At 38.3% G+C, this 19463-nt stretch overlaps 1 protein-coding gene across 10 annotated transcripts in view; it reads right to left on the bottom strand.

Moving 5' to 3' along the window:
- Window positions 1-2608: 2608 nt before the first annotated feature.
- Window positions 2609-19463, bottom strand: part of DLG1 (discs large MAGUK scaffold protein 1) — a 166217-nt gene continuing 149362 nt past the window's right edge. For all 10 annotated transcript variants that reach the window (XM_075098899.1, XM_075098897.1, XM_075098895.1 and 7 more), the window contains 7 exons: window positions 16664-16705; window positions 13457-13507; window positions 10820-10921; window positions 10395-10567; window positions 6684-6793; window positions 6217-6308; window positions 2609-3425 (listed from right to left, as the gene is read on the bottom strand). In XM_075098899.1, coding sequence (XP_074955000.1) covers window positions 3319-3425; window positions 6217-6308; window positions 6684-6793; window positions 10395-10567; window positions 10820-10921; window positions 13457-13507; window positions 16664-16705 — 677 coding nt within the window. In that variant the 3' untranslated portion in view covers window positions 2609-3318. The remainder of the gene's footprint in view (window positions 3426-6216; window positions 6309-6683; window positions 6794-10394; window positions 10568-10819; window positions 10922-13456; window positions 13508-16663; window positions 16706-19463) is intronic.

The raw sequence follows: 19463 nt of genomic DNA on the forward strand, positions 1-19463 counted from the left end.
CAACCTGGCACCCCTGGAGTCCTTCCAAACTTCTGGAAGGATCCGTTATTCACATCACTCCTGTCCCCCTCCCACTGGCCAAATTAACCTCTCAGGCCCTCTGATGCTTGCACAAAGGCTTACATAAAGATAGATGACACGACTGAACCGCAGTCCTAGCACCAGTTCCTTAAGACTGCAAGGGCAAGATTAATAAGAAATAAATTTGGTACCAGGCCTCTCCTGTGGTGGTTCTGATCCTCTGCGGGAAAGGTTCAGAAGGCAGACGAGCAGCCTTTTTGTACAGGAGGCCTATTCTGAATGCAGCCCCCTCTAAACCATCACACAAGCACAGCTCATGATAATTTAGCTCATTTTCCTATTTTATTCAGAATTCTATGAATATCTATGCTTTAAGGGGATATTAAATTTCTTAACCTAATTTGCAGCAAAAATTAGCAAGAATGCTCACAAGGGAAATGATTAATATAACTTAATAATAGGGAGCAGCAAATACATCATTGAGCATGCTTCTGTATAGCAGTTACAAATAGTTGGGTTAGCAGGCAGAGAAGAAAAGCCATGGTGCCTTCACCAGGTCAGCAAAAGTAGGGTGGTAATGCATCTGTGTAACACCATTTGGACTTCCTAATTACTCCAGTTGTTAAACTGGAAGTCTTAAGAGAAGGACATGTCTTGTAAAATGTATCTTTAAAATACAGAAAGAATCAAAGATATATCGGCACCCGAGACAGGAAAAATGAGATCCAGAAAAACAGCAATTAATGCAAAATCCTAAGAATTACAAGATAAAACAAATCTAACCTGGGCATTGGGGCTACCAGAATCAACTCTTCTGCCAGGGCTCAAGGGCAACATCTGAACCAAACAAAACCAAAAATGCAAGATACCCCAGAGTCCTTTGGGTTTTCCTGATCCGAGACTGGTTTTCACTGGAGCATGACAGCTGTGCAAGGTAAGTACTGGGGACTTCAGTCCAAGTGCAGTATTTGGGGCCGCCTAGCTAGTACAGGACAAATGCCTGGGAGAAAAAGTTCTGTGAAAGTTATTCAGACATTCCAATATATGACAGAGTAATTCTTCACATATCTACTCAGCTGAACAGGAACTATAAAACTCTCTGTGGGTTAAAAAAAGAGATAGGAAAAATAAAAATGCACACAATATAGAGATCTCAGACGTTATTTTGGTTTTCAGATTTGATAGCTGAGATTAAAAAATATAAGGATCTAAAAGTTGGTCTGTTTTAAGATGTCTCACTATACACCTCAGATAATCAGTAACTTGCAAAGAGCTAGACTACAGTAAGCTTTTAGCTCCTTTTAAAAATTTCTGACATTATTTATCAAAAGTTGCACCATTCTTATAAACCTTCCACTTGCACAGACAGAAGGAGTCTCAGAAAGACAGCACACTTACTTCACAAATATAGAAAAACAAAAATTATTTTGGGCCATGCACCAGCAGCTTGTGCTTACTCTAAGTTTTATAAGCATCCACATAACACCAGCAATATTTGTGTCCCAAGTTTAAACCTGCGTTTAATGTAATAACTTCACTAGCCCCAATCTAATATTATTGTCATTTACAGTCGGAGCCAATTATTTTAAAATGCTACAACATCTGTATTTCTTTTGATTAAAAACACACTTGACAAATATATTGTACAATAAAGTTTATTAGCTGTTCTCCTCTTTCTAACAAATGGAATGGATAGTGTTGATAATTCTTTACAAACCAAAGTTAATTTGGTTGTGTGACTGCCCCATGAATGCTCTAAGTACATCCCTCTTATAAACAATCGGTTTCAAGTAAGCAATGGCAGGTACCAAATAATATGGGAATTAGAGAATTTAATTACTGACAGTAGTTTCATGTTTTGGTACAACATATTTATAACATTCAGCACAGAAATTTGTGCGTTGCAAATGGAAGATCTTGTGCCTATGCAATCCGCGATGAACATGTACAGAAAAATAAAAACGTATTGTTGACTCTGAAATCTCCCTTTGGTTAAGACATGCATATTACAAGGCAGGGGAGGGGGAAGGAAAAAACAAACCCCACACCTGAAATTCCGTAGAAAAGAGGAGAACTTGCACATATTTTTTTACTTGTAACTAATATTCCCTGGACTTTATGCCCAGTCACCATAGCCCATTTGATTTCTCGTGATTAAGGAAGGTAGATTCTAATTTGTATTTTTATTCAAAACAAAAAGCTAGGAGTAGGTGGTAAAAGAAAAATATAGATTTTATATATATATTTATATGTGTGCGCAACTATGTAAAGAAAATAATTCCCATAGTTACAGAGTTTAGTTAAAGAAAGTTTAATATATATATATTTATTATAACAAAATAGGCAGTTATTGTGGGTAAAATAGTCATTAAAATCTGACCCCTAAGAACACACACGTTTTTAGGCTACGAATCACTCTCTCATTGCCCTAATGACCATCTCTGCAGCTGTTTTCTGTAGTACTGCCAATGGAAATATGGCATTCCTCTGAAAAATACAAGGTTTCCTAGCACCTAAACATATTTTAGGCTCAAAAAATGTGTGACCCTTATCTATAAACAATTTCTGTAAGACACTATAAATAGTGTTTCACGAGGAAGATTAAAAACATTACACATCTTTGTCCCTAGCAATTTTATTGGCAAAAAATGAAAAAATAGATTATAAGAATATCCATATGAAATTATGAAAATGAATATCCCTTGAGGAGTAGTAATGGGAGGTAATGAAAATGTTAACTCAAAATTTGAAAGTTCCTCTCTAACTGCCTGGAAAGAAAGAAAAAAAAAAAAAAGCACCCAATCCCTATCAGAATAGAATTTAACTCCGAAAATAAAACCTGAAATTGATTGCCCTGACCAAACCATGCTATGAAAGTTAAGCGTGCAAAGTTACTTGTGATTTACAACTTCCTTGAATACAACTTTTCTTTCAATTGTTACGAAATTTTAAAAGAATGTCTATAAAGCTTTTCTGAAAAATCTTTGAAAGTTACTTTCCCTTAAACATTAAGGAATTTTAACCAAGCAATTCCCTCCCACCCCCACCCCAAACTAGTAGCTGGTCAGGCCATTCCACTGTCATGTTTGAAAAATGGCAAACCAACAACACACAATAATACAAATTATTTAAACTAAGATAGACACCAAATGTAAAGCATTATGGGAACTGCAGAATGTGATGGTTAGGGTATGAACCACGCTGGAAAGAACTAGATGCAGGCTCCACCGGAAGGGCTTAGAGTCGTCAGATGTAGTAGGTGATGTCAATTAGAAAATGAAAAATAAAAATCTGTTTTCATAATTTTTCCTTTGCTGGAACCCAGATGTAAGGCCCAGACTGCTCCTCTATGATCTGTTTCACTTGGTTGTAGATTTCCTCCAGTGTGTCTCCTTGGACAATAGCTGCAAAACATAATGTGGCAATCAGCACTAATCCTTCACAGCTCCGTACAGAAACCAAGATGTTCCAAGCCAAGCTGTTCTTTTTTTCTCAGAGTGGCAAGAGGATTTTAGATCACTGAAGGAACAGACACCTACTGGGATTCCTGGTTTCTGTGCTGGGGTGAAGCACATTGTTGATGGTATCACAGGACACACAAAGCACCATCTCTCCCACTCAGAGGCCTGGGATTAGGAAGTGGTTTTCCCTTTACTGCAAGTACGCAATACAACTGAGGAGTGTTTTTTGCTGTTCTTAACCATGTTAGAGTTTGTCTGAGTCAATTTACATCCTCTGGTATTATTTTTGGTCCAACTTTCATGTGTGTTTCCAACACAACAAGGCAAGACAGAGTACAGGGCTGTGTCCTCATGCAGTCAGTCTGAGGCCTGGCTTGGTGGAATGCAGACTGGTGAACTCCTCAGCTGCATCCTGAAACTTCATAGCACAGCTGGCTGACCTTGGGATTTCTAACCGCTAGCACTAAGCTTTGCTTTTGGCCAAAAAGAGGAGGGACTCATGGTGATTGCTGCCCACCCATTAGATTCAAGTTTTATAGACAACAGGCTCCCTTATACAGTTAAAAGTGCAATTTATATTCAGATGGTGTAGGCTAGATATATTTTCTCCAAGACTAGAAAATAATTAGAAATGAGCCAACATGGATGTCATATCAGAGTAAAGTACAGTCTGGTGAAAATGAGGATGAAGTTTGAGCTGTTCTTACCACACTTCAGTCTGAAAATGCAATCACCATTAGGCAGCAGCTTCTTTTTAATTAGGATTACCACCTCAGTGTTGGTAATCCAAGAAACAAAGTTAAGCATGAAAGATAATTTTGGATGCAGGTCAGACTCCCTCTTTTGTGCATTAATATATTAGTGCTGCTTCCAAGCTTTGCTTTCATGCAAACTGCTTCCTTTTTATTCCTACTCATCGTTCCCATCTAAAAACTTTCTCCCCATCTGCAGCCCATTGTCATAGTGCCCGTGGGAGGAGGCTGTTCAATTATTGTAGCTCATGCATAATATTCACAGCACAACAGTGCCTTAGAAAGACTCAGCAATGTATTTGCAATGCAAACAGCCACAAGCTTCAGCATCTTACGTCTCTCCAACTATGTTTAACCACACCTCTTCCAAAGCTTAATACCCTCAGAACAGAAGATGGATGTGCTCTTCATGTGCTTCAGTACAAAGTTTAAGTCTGTTTAAACTTAACCTGCTGATGAAGTTGATTTCAGTTGCCCCACATGATGTGGTGTTTTTTTTACCAGGTTAGGGAATGCTCACACATTCTGTTTTACTGCCTGACTTATATGGGTGGCAGGCTTCAACTTGTAAGCAATAAGTGGGATTTGTAATGTCTTCAAATCTCAGACAGATTCAGAAAAGGATTTCTAGCCTGAACTGGATTATCAAGGGCAGAAGTCTGACCATGGCTATCATCCTTTGTCAACAAGCCTTATGTTTCTGAGAAGAAACATGGCCCTGAGCACAAAAGCTCTTAAGAAGTCCCACAGTTTTTTGAAACATCTTGAACTATGTCCCTTAATTTCCTGAAAACGTGTCCTACATAATGCCCTGAGACAGCCTCGGAGAACACCGGCTACCAGATAAATAATTAATTAATATGTATTAAAATAAGCTCATTCATGTCCTGAACATACCTGACACATTTGCAAGTCATTTGGTAAGGGACGCTATGACTGGAAGGCTTTGCAATATATGTTAAAGATTCCCATAACTTTCTGAGTGCAGACAGATAGAGAGCTATGGGAAGACTGGGAGAGCTAGATGCAGTGTTGGGATTAACCGACTGCTGCGAGGCAGCAGGGAGGGAGGGAGGCAGGCAGACAAAAAGGCATGGGCTCAAGTTGTTCATTGTGTGGGTGGCACGCAATGTAGAGAACAAGGCAGCGGGAAGACAGAGGAACTAGTCAACTTCCTGCCCCAATCTTCCTCCCATGTGAAGCCACCACCCCTTCCCATGTCTCTGCCCAGGTGGAGCAGGCTGTTGCATTCACAGCTCTGCCCACATAGATGTGTAAGCAGGAACTGGTCAAAGGAGTTGTGTCACAGAAAGGAGGTGAAGGGGGCAGCAAACATTGAAACACTGCAAAAGAGAACATAACATGAGGGAAAGGAGTGAGAGTCTATCTGGGACAGGAATAGAGAAGGCTCATTTCTGTCCTCCAGAAAAATCCTGAGTTGATCAATCTCCTCGTCTGCAAGCCACAAAGCAAACAATTAGCATAGTCTGAGCGCTTGCAGCCCATCCCTTGCTGTTAGAGTTAAGTCCATGGCACACACAAATTTGATTTGCTAAGTACCATAATGCTGTAATGCCCCATTTCCAGCAGCTTAATTAATTACCATCATTCCTTACTTCCTGATTTTAAAAAAAGGAAATTAATCATTTTCTACAGGGAGCTTTGCTGGGCAATCTCAGCTTTGCAAGTAAAAAGCTTTAAGCATGCAATATATCAACAAAGCAAACATCTGCATTACAATACCTAGGAAAACAGGAGAAAGTCTCACAGTTTTTAAAACCTAAATTAAGCTCCCAGTAAATATTGAATTATTTGATCAAACTGAAATCATTGTAAAGATACTAAGATGGCTCTTTTCCTCAGAACAATCACAGATTAGCCAGAAAACAAAGTTCAGCCTTACCTCAGTGAGGCAATTACTATTTTACAGCAAGCAATAAAATTTCAACTCTGGCAAGGGAACAGTTCCAAGCAAAACACACCTGTGAAGTGTTCAGTAAATTCTTGCTCCAGTTTCATGGCTCTCTCAAATGTCTTCCTGGCTTGCTCTTCCGTTAAGCGTTTATTCATTTCCCTGCAATTGAAAACATTATAAATTTTAAAACTACTGTCAAATACTTGGAGGCTTTTGAAATAAGGTTTTAAACTTGTCTGAGTATTAACCCTAATCAGACGCAGTCTCCTAAATGACACACCTAAGCAAAGACTGTAGTGGGAACGAGCTGTTTTGACACTATGTTGCATGGCATTTAGCACAATGACATTCGTTCTCAAGCACTTTAATTTGAATTAGAAATCCCATCTAAAAGTCCCTAGAAATTAAACTCGGGAAATTAAATATTGTTTAAAATGCAAATATTACAATTGTCTTCACATAGCCTCCAGTTGGCTTTTCAAATACAATGACACTCTCAAACAATTTAGCTTGAAGTACTTTATTTTTACTCACATGATATTTTCCACTGTTTTGGGTTTAATAAAAATGGAGATTGGGTACAGCTGGGCGATCTGCAACCTTTTGATCGCATTACCAGAAACATCAAGAATGCAATGTTTACCCTAAAAAGTGAGAGAGAAGGGAAAACGGCACTAAGCAATGTTTAAGTCACAGGTATGCACCTAATAATTTAGAAGAACAAAACACATCTCCACTGAAGCCAACAAAATTAGAGCATTTGCATCAATGATATTACAATTTCACCACTTTGGCACAAGGACCCACAATGCTCCTCTGTTGGGATCACACATCATTTGAGATGTTCCTGACCCTTCTTCCTTCCTTTCTCCACCAGCTGTTGCAGCCCAATCAGCAATGCAGAATCATCCAGTGGAACAGCTGCACTTCAACCACACCACCAAAATGATATCTTTTTTTTTCAAAAAATAATTTGAGGATCCTTTAGGTGGCCATGTCACAGATGCAATTTAGAGCAGCCAGATGACTTAACTGCATACCTGAGGGAGTAACCACCTCTGACGGCAGGGAAATATGCCACCATCATCAGAATCGTTAGATGGAACTGAATACAAGCACTCTCTTCCTCCCAGGTACCACACAACAGAATAGCAAGTTTGAGGTGGTGAATGCAATTTATTTGGGCTGATTATTTTTAATCTCTTGAGAAACAAATATAACTTAACCGTTCCTTGGGCAGTTGGAAGACAATGTAGTAGGGCTGCTTTTCTCCCCACCTCTATTCTCCCACTGTAAGCAATTTTCCAGCTCTTTGGGATATCTCATCTCAAGGGCTCTTCCTGTTCCTCAGCTCCTCTCATCTCTGATGCACTCATTTCCACCTCACACATTTTAATTTCTTTCCAAGTAGTATATGAGTAATTTGGCATACCACCATTTTAGAAAGGGATGGGGGGAGAGGAAGAGAACACCACTGTCATGGGACTAAAATAAGAAAAGCTTTTTCTTTAGCAGGAGACCATTGTGAATAGCAGAGTTCCATGAGCCAGCATACAAACCCACAATCACCATAAAATCAAAGGTTACTCATATCATACAACACATTTTCTGAACTCCTGGGAGATCAGTCCTGGAGGGCACTTTGAAAAGCAAGGAAGTGACTGCAGTCTGAAATGACTGACACATTTCTGCTTCCTGGCAGAAGAGATCACTAGGATCATTTACGTATGATCTCTTGCACAACAAAACCACAGAATTTTAGTTCAGGAATTCTTAAATAGGGCAGAAGTGTTCTTCCCACACAAACAATACATAACTGCTTGCTTTCAACTGATGATAGCTGTTTCCCTGATTCAGTCCATGGACCTGGATACTAACTGGCATCATTTAAGAAAGGTGTTTGTATGTTCTAGCAGAGTATTTTACTACATGTGCTGACCCGTCCACATGTTTCAAACAGTTTCCCTTTAAATGTGGCACATGCTCTGAGAATTGAGAATTAAGAGCATTATGTGGTCCATTTTCCTTTTCAGGATAAGACACTTAGTATTTCCCGCGTTTGGCCCAACAACTGATGCCAGGTGACAAAGGATTTGGGGCAAAGGGTGGAGGACTAGATTGCCAGCACAGTACCTGTACTGAACCTTATGGGATATGACTGTGACAGTTTATTCCAAATCAATAACAAATGTGCATTAACAGTGGTCTCAGACACAGAGCTTTGCAAGCTGCTAGTGATTCCAAAGAGAATATGAAATTTTCTTTCAAGTGAAGATTAGGAAGACAAGGAAAAGAAATCAAGTACTTCATGATATTATTATCATGTTTTCATCCAGGCAAGCTATTTTGCTCTTTGCACAGTGTATTAACACAATATTTTACTTATTTTTTAGTTCCCTACTTGCACTGCATCTGATTGAGATACACAGCACAGCACTCTGCCTATTACAATAACTGAACAATGACATCAAAAAGCATCTTCATCTGTCTGTTATAGGTCAGGAAATGAGAGAGATAGGGATCACCTAGAAGGATGGGCAAATGAACACAATTTAAAGCTACTGCAAGAATACTATTTCTGGTACTTTTAGGGTAGTAGTGGTCACTTCTATTGTGTCTGCCCCTAAATTCATCGTAGAAAACTTGGAAATCATCTTTTGTACCCCAGTAATAAGACCCACTGAAGAGACTCATCTCTTAAGCAAGATGGAGAGGACTACAAGGAGGGAGTAGCCCCAGATCAACCCGTTTGCAGCCCTGTCATGATTTTGAAGTCAGGTTCTGAAGGAGAAGCCATTGTTTCCCAGAAAAATAACATAGCTGGAACTGAGAAATTGCTGCATCTACCCAAAGTCCCACAGGGCCTGTGCAAGAGATTCAATAGCATAGAGACACCTGGCAGTTCTTTGTTCTTCATGTCAGTTTATAAAAGATTTACAACCATTTTGTACCTTACGAAGCCCACTAGATGGGCAAAAGAACACAGCCTATTTCAGGTCTAGGATGGAACCAAAGGCTTGTATCTGTGCTATCAGGTGAAGCAACTGCCAATGGGTTTATAGTGTTTAAGCTGTTCAATAAACAGTTTCATCATTTAACCAACACACCACGTATGATATTTTCACAACTTCGTTCAGCCTCCAAAGTACTGTTCACTTACTTTAACAACTTTGTAATTAGTTGGGGTTTTTTTTCTTTACTTTTCTCACTATATACCATAGGGTATATTCCAAAGGGTGAGAAAGGCAGCAGAAGAAAACTTAATCACATGAACCACAGAATCTCACCATGTTTACGCTGTTTTTGATTCCAGTAAATTACACTTGCCAGAAATAACAATACTCACCCATTTGGCCAGAATGGTCTCCACTGCTTTCCAGAGGACTAACTACACTCCGGTGTCACACAGGTTAACCACACTTACCCTCTTGCATTTCCAGACTGAAAGTGCTCACACTTGTAAGTTCCAACATAGAAATTAGCTGTTTCTTCCCTCATACAGACCAGATAACATTGTCTACTTTAAGTGCACCATATTTGTAAGAAGTAGAACAACACTCAACCTAACATGGAACATCTGTGAAGAATTTTCACCAAAAATTTTTCTTTAAAACAAGCATTTTACTCTAAGAAATATGCTTCCTTCTTCCCACTCTTCTTCAGAGAGCTCTAGTAAATTTCACCTTGAATTTAGAAATATTTAGATTTTGCAAGAAATAGTTAATTAAAATCCGATCAAGATAAAAACAGTAAAGTCAGTCTTCAAAATGTAGTTACGTAAACCATCTTTCCAAAATGGAGTTTATTACATTCAACTCTTTTTCTTTTGTCAGCTAAGTATATAAAGGGAACAAAGAATAACAATTTTACAAGTCATCTTCTGCACAGGTCTATATCAAATGGATAATCACATTAATCAACTCCACCACCACTATTCTTAATTAGTTAATAATCTATGTATGTGAGCTAGGCTAATTAGCCTGTAATTCCATTTATTTCTCCTCTATTTTCTTTTTATAAGAGGGCACAAACTATGGTTGCTCTTTTCCCATAATGCAGTCATGATACTTTCATTATTCCAAAGCTTCATTATTTCCCTAAATGCATTTGCGTGTCTCTAGTTTTGTACAAACTCCTTTTAAAAGTCAGAAGGTTCCTAACAGCTTCTTGCCATTCTTCTATTTTCCCCTGTCAGCACAGTCAGATAACCACCTCGGTAAATGAAAGTAACTGGCACTGATTTACCTTTTCTGCTACTTCTCGCACTGACTGGACACTTGTTCCATAAAGATGATTATTGTACTGGCCAGCTTCAATGAATTTGTGATCCTGAATATCCTTCTCCATTTGCTCTCGAGAAGTGACAAAATGGTAATCACGTCCATCCACCTCATAATCTCGTTTTGGTCTAGTAGTATCTTGAAATATAAACCAGTCATTTTTAAAGCAAAACAAAACACAGTGACTTTTTTATCCCTACAACATCCAAAAATAGTCTCCCATTTATACTGCAAAATTGCCACAAACAAATAGATGACTGACAACTAAGATAGCTCTATAAAGTTTAGACCATATATTAACTCTCTTAAGCTCCACATGCAGATGATGTCTATTAAGAAAATTAACACAAAAAATCATTTAGAATTGCTTTAGTATTTGCTGAGACTTACGTGGAACACACGAGCCAAATTTGTCTGGAAATTCCGAGATCAGATCATCATTTATTCTGTCTTTCATGGGTCCCAAAACAATCACAGGTCGCGTGTAACTGACTATTAAACATAAAGGAATAACATCAGTTACATTTCAGTATGATTGCTTTCTTTTACAGTTCAACAAAATAAGCTGTATCACACAGTAATGGTTTTAATACCTAAAAGAATATGTAATTCTAAAGAGAAGAAAACATGTTGAAGCATGTATATCAGTTAATGCTGTAGTCAAAGAAAGATTTCAGACCTTCACTCTCAAATCACTATCCCAGGGGATCAAAGATGTCTGAAATCATGAAGTCTTGGTGGGGGGGGGGGGGGGGTGGGGGTGGGGGGGGAATCTTTTCACAAGGTAACAACCTTCATTCTAGTGAAAAGAGTAAAAGGAGAAAGTTTGAAAATCTTTTCATTACAAAGAGGTACCTAAGCACAAGCAGAGTTCATGAAATTCTAGTTCTGTGTTGGGAGAATCTTCATCTTTTCCTCTAAGACCGCAACTTAAATAGTCATATATGAAAAGACTCAAATATATATAGTTTCTGTAACTATTAAGATCCTTATAAATCCTTATAAAATGAAAGTATAGCATCTTTTAAAAGCAGCTTGGGTTTTTTATAAAGTTATAAAGGGCTTTTGGCTGGAAATTAAGCTCAAGCAGGAAACACATGATTATACTGCAAGAACCATGAAGACAATGTCCAAGTATCTTGGCATTAGCATATAATTTCAGCTGTATACATTTTTGTTTTCGGTTCAATCTGTCTTTCCTGCACAAGTAAGTCCAAATTAATTCAAGTCTGACCTATAAAATATATTTCAACTTGACTCTCAGAACTATTTCCTTTCAGGGGTATTAATGTATTCATAAAAGGAACATCTGAGATCCAGTAACTGCCAACCTATCAATTTAACAATAAACATCTTTGCTTAAAGTCTAAGAGTGGCCCACTAGTGTCTCAAATCCAAGCACCTTTAAATCTATATTCATCATTACAGTGCTTTATTCCTCTGGGCTTCTTAAGAAAAAAAAATTACTGTGGAAGTGAAGTAGTGGACAAATGCTGATAACATCTGCAGGGAATGTATTACTGCACCTAAGCAAAGGAACGAGGTGCTGGTTCTTTTATGGCCTTCCCCATACAATGGGTCAGACTCATAAAGGGAATTACAGCCATGTATTTAAACGCCAAAGCACTTGTCTCTAAAATCTTCAGTTTTACAATATGGTAGTTACTAACCATCGGCTGGTGTGAAGTCTCATTCACATCTTTTCTCTTCAACCCTGACATTAATTCACGTGGTATTACTATCGTTCTCACGAAACCATTAAGCTGTCAGAACCTGGGAAGCTAATGCCAGCTAAAAAGATGATTCTCAATTTTGTGAGATGCTCTGGGGTGCATACATACACAGACCCCGCAGCTGCTCATTTGAGGGTAGCAAACCTCCAGTGCCCTAGCTTAAGCATAGCTTACTTAGCACATCGAAGAGGGCCTACCATTTCCCCATTTCTAGCACGGTCTCAACTCATGCAGTTCTCATCCATTATTTTATTTGGAGCCTATCAAAATACCAATTATATGATATAAACAATATAGTTTGTGTTAGTCTGGTATAACAATTTTTACTACTTTTGGAAGCTTACTGATGAAATGGAGCCCACATGCTTTGATTAACAAGCTGGAGTGGAAAGCCTATACAGGCATGTGTTCCACAACATTACTAAAAGCAACTGGGCTGTGCCACTCATTGCATGAAACCAAAAATGAAATCTTGACACTCAAAACTCATGTAAATACATGATGCACATTAACTTCGACTGTCACCTTATTTGATCGGTACTAGATATCCAGTGTTCCCAAAGGACATCCATTTTACATATTAATTTACAAATATATGTGCTATATATCAGATAATGTAAATCAATCATTAGCACCTGTGGTGGTGAACGGGAACACTAAAAATTCTCTGTTATACACAGTGAAGCAAGGTCAGGACTGAAGTGAAAAGCAAATGATAGTATCCCATCAGAAGTCAGTGAAAAGCATTTTATTTTAAATTTAAGTGTAAGAAAATATTTTGCCCTATCAATTTCCATTTCACTCAATTTTTTTCTTAAAAAAAAAAAAATCACTTGACAATTGCTAATGAAATTAGCCATATAAGAAGCCCATACAGAAATGAGAGACTGCCATGTGTTAGAGACATTTCAATTAAAGCTTACTAAAATAGACAAATGATCTATTGACATTTTTTGCTGTGACAGAAAAAAGGAACTGCAACTGTGAGAATGCTAAAGCAATATGAAACAGAAAAGTGTAATTTCTGAGGTTCACACTGACAAAACTGTTAAACATACCCTATTTTCTTTATGCAATGTAAACCACACAAGTTATTTTAAGTAGAATGCCTCTGGATTGTGCACTAAATAATTTAGCAATTGCATTTAATAATTTATGCCTTTATGCTTTATTCATTTGAAAAATGGTAACAAAATAGTCAAGGAGTTTATCGTGGTGCTCAGTGCATAAGGGCACGTGAACCATTCTGATAATTCAGCTGATATTTATTTTATACTGAGTGCGATCTACAAACCTTCTTGTTGATTGACTGGTTCATATGACAAGACATATTCCTCTTGGCCACCTAAAATGTAAATGCAAAGATATGTATGGTTTTTTTTCTAAACCAACACATTTAAATTGAGTCATTCAATGAATTCTAATGATACAGACATTCCTCAGTAATATGCATTACAATGATACTGATGAAGGACATTTTTCAAGAGCGATGAATTATAAAAATCAAAGATAGGCCAAACACAAAATTTTAAAACGTAATACACATACAGTATAAATTATTTCCTCATTTACGTTAGCATGTCAAACTGACATCAAGCACAAGAATTTAAAAGCATTATTGAAATGCTCATATACATGTTTCCCTGAATGAAATGCATGCATGCCATCATTCACGGCTAGAGGCAATGCCACCTGCATCATGAACATCCTCCACACTTTGAAGCCAGCATTTACAATAACAATTTTCTATATTTATACAGAGCTGACCATGTATGTCAAGGCGTATATAGCTTCCATTAACTTTATCATGAAGTGGCATTTAAATTAACACCTTCAGTCACACTAATTCTACTAAAAAAATATGACTGTATATACTAAATAACTATTATTTATTAATGAATTTTTAAAGATGAACTTGAAAGCAAAGAATGCTTTGTATTGGTCTCAGCTCCAGAAAGCACATCAGCAGTGAATGAAACTAAAATAACTGAATGTTGACCTTTGACAGCTGCAGGCTTTTTAAATGTTAGTGAAAGCATCTGAAATATACCTCAGTTGCCACCTCTCTAAAAGAGTATTTCCAGTCTAACGAGATATCTCCGAGTAAGGTTTCTTGCAATGGAATTGCTAAAAATAAACTCTGCAACAGCACAGAATTTACAGTCCTGAAGATATGAGCTCGAATTGTATGAAGTTACTATGATCTCTAAATAAAATACAGTCCTTCAATAACTCACTTGTGTAATTTTTGGAACATTCTTTGTAGTTCATAAGCCATACTTAAAACAGGCAAAGGAACATACCAATGCTATACCACAGTTGCACAGAAAGAGATGGCAAATAAAAGCTTTGAAAAATTCATATATTGCTTCTATACATTTATTCTTTATTTCATATCAAATACCACTGATCTTTTAAATCCAAAATTTACCATTTCGTTAAGAGAAATATTTCCCCTATTGGCAATAATTTTGCATTCAAACTGTACTACAGCAATACATGAATGAACATTTTAATTTTTTTAAGTTTTTGCAGGTGAGAAATGTTAAGACAGACATGAAAACATGCAACCTGTATATTTTAATATTTCAGAAAGTTACTCATGCAAATGGATTTTAGAAGGACAGTATATACTTTCAGAACCCCTTTTAGACTAGGGAGAAGAATAGGGAATCGCCAGCTATTGACTCATCTATGAAAGATCCAGCTCCCATATGATCAGATACTTATTTGGAGAAGTTGCATTGCTACAAGTTCATCAATTAGTTAAGCAAACTACTAAAGAGAGAACAATAAGTAAAAAGCATCCCCTGACTGAGGGCAAAAAGTATATATTGTCACAGCTTTTCAATACTTTGGAAAAATGAATATTAATAGAATGAACCTTTTGAACAACCGTACTCATCTGTAATCAAGATAACTTTCATTAGACAGCAGTAAGAAGAAATTAAAAAAATAATTTCAATAAAAAATGCTTGGAATCACACATTCAAATAAGTAAAACTATGACATTCATAATGAAATCAGAGCTTCTCAAATAATAACAGAGAAAAAAAGCTAACTAGTAGTAGCAATAATGAGCTTTAAAGATACATAAAGCAAGCTCTGGAAAAAACCTTGGAGTGAGGGGGAAGAGAGGAAAGCAGCAAATTTATGGAGAAACAGCAGTGGTTAGATAGTTTTAATGGCCTGTCATTAAAAACAGTTAAAAATCTGTAAGTTTGTCATATAGGCAAAGGCACCTTCCACACATGCTCAATTTTGTCTTATTCCAAGGAACATGAACACCTCCTGCAACTGGTTTCTTTACAATTAGAGTCTATGACACTGTTAGCATTGCAAGTGCTGGGGATTTCATACACATGCATAAATTCTCTCCTTGAATGTAATCATCTGAAAAAAATGTGGATCACCACCTCTGATAAGATCTACAGCTTCCAAACAAATATATCTGTTAATGGACCACCTTCCTTATTACCCTAACATAAATAATCTGTTTCTGAAGTGCCCATTACACAGCTAGCAGGCAACAAAGAGCTGATCAGTGAGCCACTCAGTGCCATGCTGCATGACTTGTACTGGTCCTTCTTTTCAAATTCCTCTTCAAATCCTCAACTTTTTCATCTTCCTGCTCTGGTCTATCCTGGGTTCCAGGTCTGGGCTGTGTGACCTTTACTGAGGAATTGTTCACTGGAAATGACCGGTGGGATTGAAGTTCTGGCTCTGGTTTAAGACATTTTAAAGCATTGTAGAGCAGCATCATGCAGCATATTACCCACTGTGAACATGTAATACTGCTGTAGCTTGGGTAATAGTAAATAGTACTGTACCTTGAACTAGTAAAAAAGCTAACTCAGTCTAGTATTTAAAAGATACTATGTCTTCAGAGAGAGAGAGAAGACGTGTATGCGTGTCTAGCATGCTCATTTATCATAACTGACTCCAGCACTTAATGTTGTGTCATGTGCTTTGAACACAATACTAAGCACCCACACTTGACAAAATAGGTAAATGAAAGCTGAAAGCAAGGGTAAATACATGTTTGTTTATCTTTTCTTTCAGTTGTGAAAAAATGTACACAGTTATTGCATTATTTAACAGATTACACAGTTCAGTTGCACTTCCAGTATTAAGCTCAACTACAAATAATTATATTTCTCAGCATTAAATTTATATTTAGATTTTGATAGGTCTAGCTAGCTTGCATAAGTAAAAAAAAAAAAAGGAATTCATTCAAATTAAGCTGAACTAAGAAAATCATAGATCATAACTAAAATATCCATAAAGGAGGTTTGCAATGATTCTCTCTAGTCAGTTTTTTAAAAACAAAGACACAGCAGAATTTGCAGTACCCCACCACACACATGAATATGGATTTCACCTGAAGGTGACTGGGAAGTCCTGTTTAACATAGAAATATCCAGAAAGACAGACAAACAAAACCAAAGGAAGAGCTACTAAACAAAGATACTAAATAAACAAAGAACTTAAAAACACTTACGGTAACTACTTTCACTATCGCTGGCATTAGAGGTTACATGCTCTGAAATTGCAACACAATAAAAAAAATAAGAAACGTACACTAATGGCATGAGTCCAAAAGAAAGCAAATTGACACAAAATAATCCAGATGAAAGACAATACCAATCTCAAAATGCTGAAATCAATACCTATTGCATATAAAAGTTTTAAGATACTTCTCATAGCTCTCAGGATCAAGCTTAATTTCATACAAAAGGAATCGATGTTAATAAAAAGAAAAACATTAAAGAGCACATCAAAATAAGATTACTAGAAGTACACTAATTCATAGTTCGTGTGTACCCTGCAATTTTTAGGTTTTCACTTCAAGGTGAATTCTGTTGTGCAAAAACTATAGGATTATGCATTTCAACTTTTATGCAGGCAATTTACTGATTATACTGAGAGTCTTGTAGCAGAAATACTGGACTATAATGCAGGAAATATAGTGCAGCACATTCAATAACAGACACTTTCCTATGGCATATTAAATGGTTTACCTGAAGTGCAATTCCTCCCCCCCTCACCCCATAACACTTGAGTTTTCAAAAGTTCCTGACTTTTATTCTGAACTATCTATATCAATTTCATGCCTTTTGCAAGGTAATCAATATATTTCAGTAGCTACAAGGTGTTTATATTTAAGCTATGTAACTGCGTTAAATTTGTTTGTGATAAAAATTAACATAATTGAAGAATTTCAGGTATCAATTTACTGTTACCTGAAAATCCTACAAATCCAGTGAACAAATATGAACTTTGATATTGCTGAACTTTACAATAAAGAATCAATATTATGCCACCCAATAAGTCTGTCTATTTGTAATGAAGAACACTAACATTCACAGGTTAAGACTGCATAAAGAAGCTTGTGTTTGACAAATTCAGTAAAATTAAATTTGAAGTTATGTACCTGTGTGCTATAATGACACATATTGTTGTCATGAGGAGCCTTCATAACACATTAAATTCAATGTGGTTCCTCCCTTACAAGACTGAAGAGATGGAAGCAAGGGGACTAGAGAGGTAAGAAAACCATTATGAAGCAGAAAAGGAGACAATTAGAAGGGCCAAAGCCCAGCTAGAGCTTAATCTGGCTACTGCCATAAAAGACAATAAAAAATACTTCTATAAATACACTAGCAGCAAAAGGAGGGCTAAGAAGACTCTCCAGCCTTTATTAGATGTAGGAGGAATCATAGTGACAAAGGATGAGAAGAAAACGACTGAGGTACTTCATGCCCTCTTTGCTTCAGCCTTTAATAGTAAGACAGTTGTTCTCCAGGTACCCAGCCCCCTGATCTGGAAGACAGGGATGGGAAGCAGAATAGAGCCCCTATAACTGAAAGGGAAATGGTTAGTGACCTGCTACGTCACCTAGACACACACGAGTCTGAAGGAACTGGCAGAAGTGCTCACCAAGCTGCTTTCCATCATTTATCAGCCATCCTGGCTAACTGGGGAGGTCCCAGTTGACTGGAGATTAGCAAATGTGACACCCTTCTATAAGAAGGGCCAGAAGGAGGATCCAGGGAATTACAGGCCTGTCAGTCTGATCTCAGTGCCGGGGAATGTTGTGGAGCAGATCATCTTGAGTGCCATCATGCGGCATGTACAGGATAATCAAGTGATCAGGCCCAGCCAGCATGGGCTTATGAAAGGCAGGTCCTGCTTAACTAACCTGATCTCCTCCTATGAAAAGGTGACCTGCTCAGTGGATGAGGGAAAGGCTGTGGATGTTGTCTACCTAGACTTCAGTAAAGCCTTTGACACTGTTTCCCAGAGCATTCTGCTGGAAAAACTGGCAGCTCCTGGCTTTGACAGGCATACTCTTCACTGGGTAAAAAACTGGCTGGACGGCTGGGTCCAAAGAGTAGTGGTGAATAGAGTTAAACTCAGTTGGCAGCTGGTCACAAGCAGGGTTCCCCAGGGCTCGGTGTTGGGGCTGGTTCTGTTTCGTATCTTCATCAATGATCTGGATGAGGGGATTAAGTGCACCCTCAGTAAGTTTCCTGATGACACCAAGTTGTGCGGGAGTGTTGATCTGTTCGAGGGGAGGAAGGCTCTGCAGAGGGATCTGGACAGGCTGGATCGATGGGCTGACGCCAGTTGTAAGAGGTTTAACAAGGCCAAGAGCCAGATCCTGTGCTTGGGTCACAACAACCCCATGCAATGCTACAGGGCTTGGGGAGGAGTGGCTGGAGAGCTGCCCAGCAGAGAAGGACCTGGGGGTGCTGGCTGACAGCCGGCTGAACATGAGCCAGCAGTGTGCCTGGGTGGCCAAGAAGGCCAGTGGCATCCTGGCTTGTATCAGGAACAGTGTGGCCAGCAGGAGCAGGAGCAGGGCAGTGATCGTGCCCCTGAGGCCGCTCCTCAAACACTGTGCTCAGGTTTGGGCCCCTCACTGCAAGAGGGTCATTCAGTTTCTGGAGCACGTCCAGAGAAGGGCAACAAAGCTAGTGAAGTGTCTGGAGCACAAGTCTCATGAGGAGTGGCTAACGTAGCTGGGGGTGTTTAGCCTGGGGAAGAGAAGGCTGAGGGGAGACCTTATCACTCTCTACAACTGCCTGAAATGAGGTTGTAGTGAGGTGGGGGTTGGCCTCTTCTCCCAAGTAACAAGGGATAGGACACAAGAGGAGACGGCCTCAAGTTGTGCCAGGGGAGGTTTAGTTTAAAGATTAGGAAATACTGCTTCACTGAAAGGGTTGCCAGGGATTGGAACAGGCTGCCCAGGGAAGTAGCTGAGTCACCATCCCTGGAGGTGTTTAAAAGACGTGTAG

This window comes from Phalacrocorax aristotelis, chromosome 7 (genome assembly GCF_949628215.1).
Source record: "Phalacrocorax aristotelis chromosome 7, bGulAri2.1, whole genome shotgun sequence".
Taxonomy (NCBI): Eukaryota; Metazoa; Chordata; class Aves; order Suliformes; family Phalacrocoracidae; genus Phalacrocorax; species Phalacrocorax aristotelis.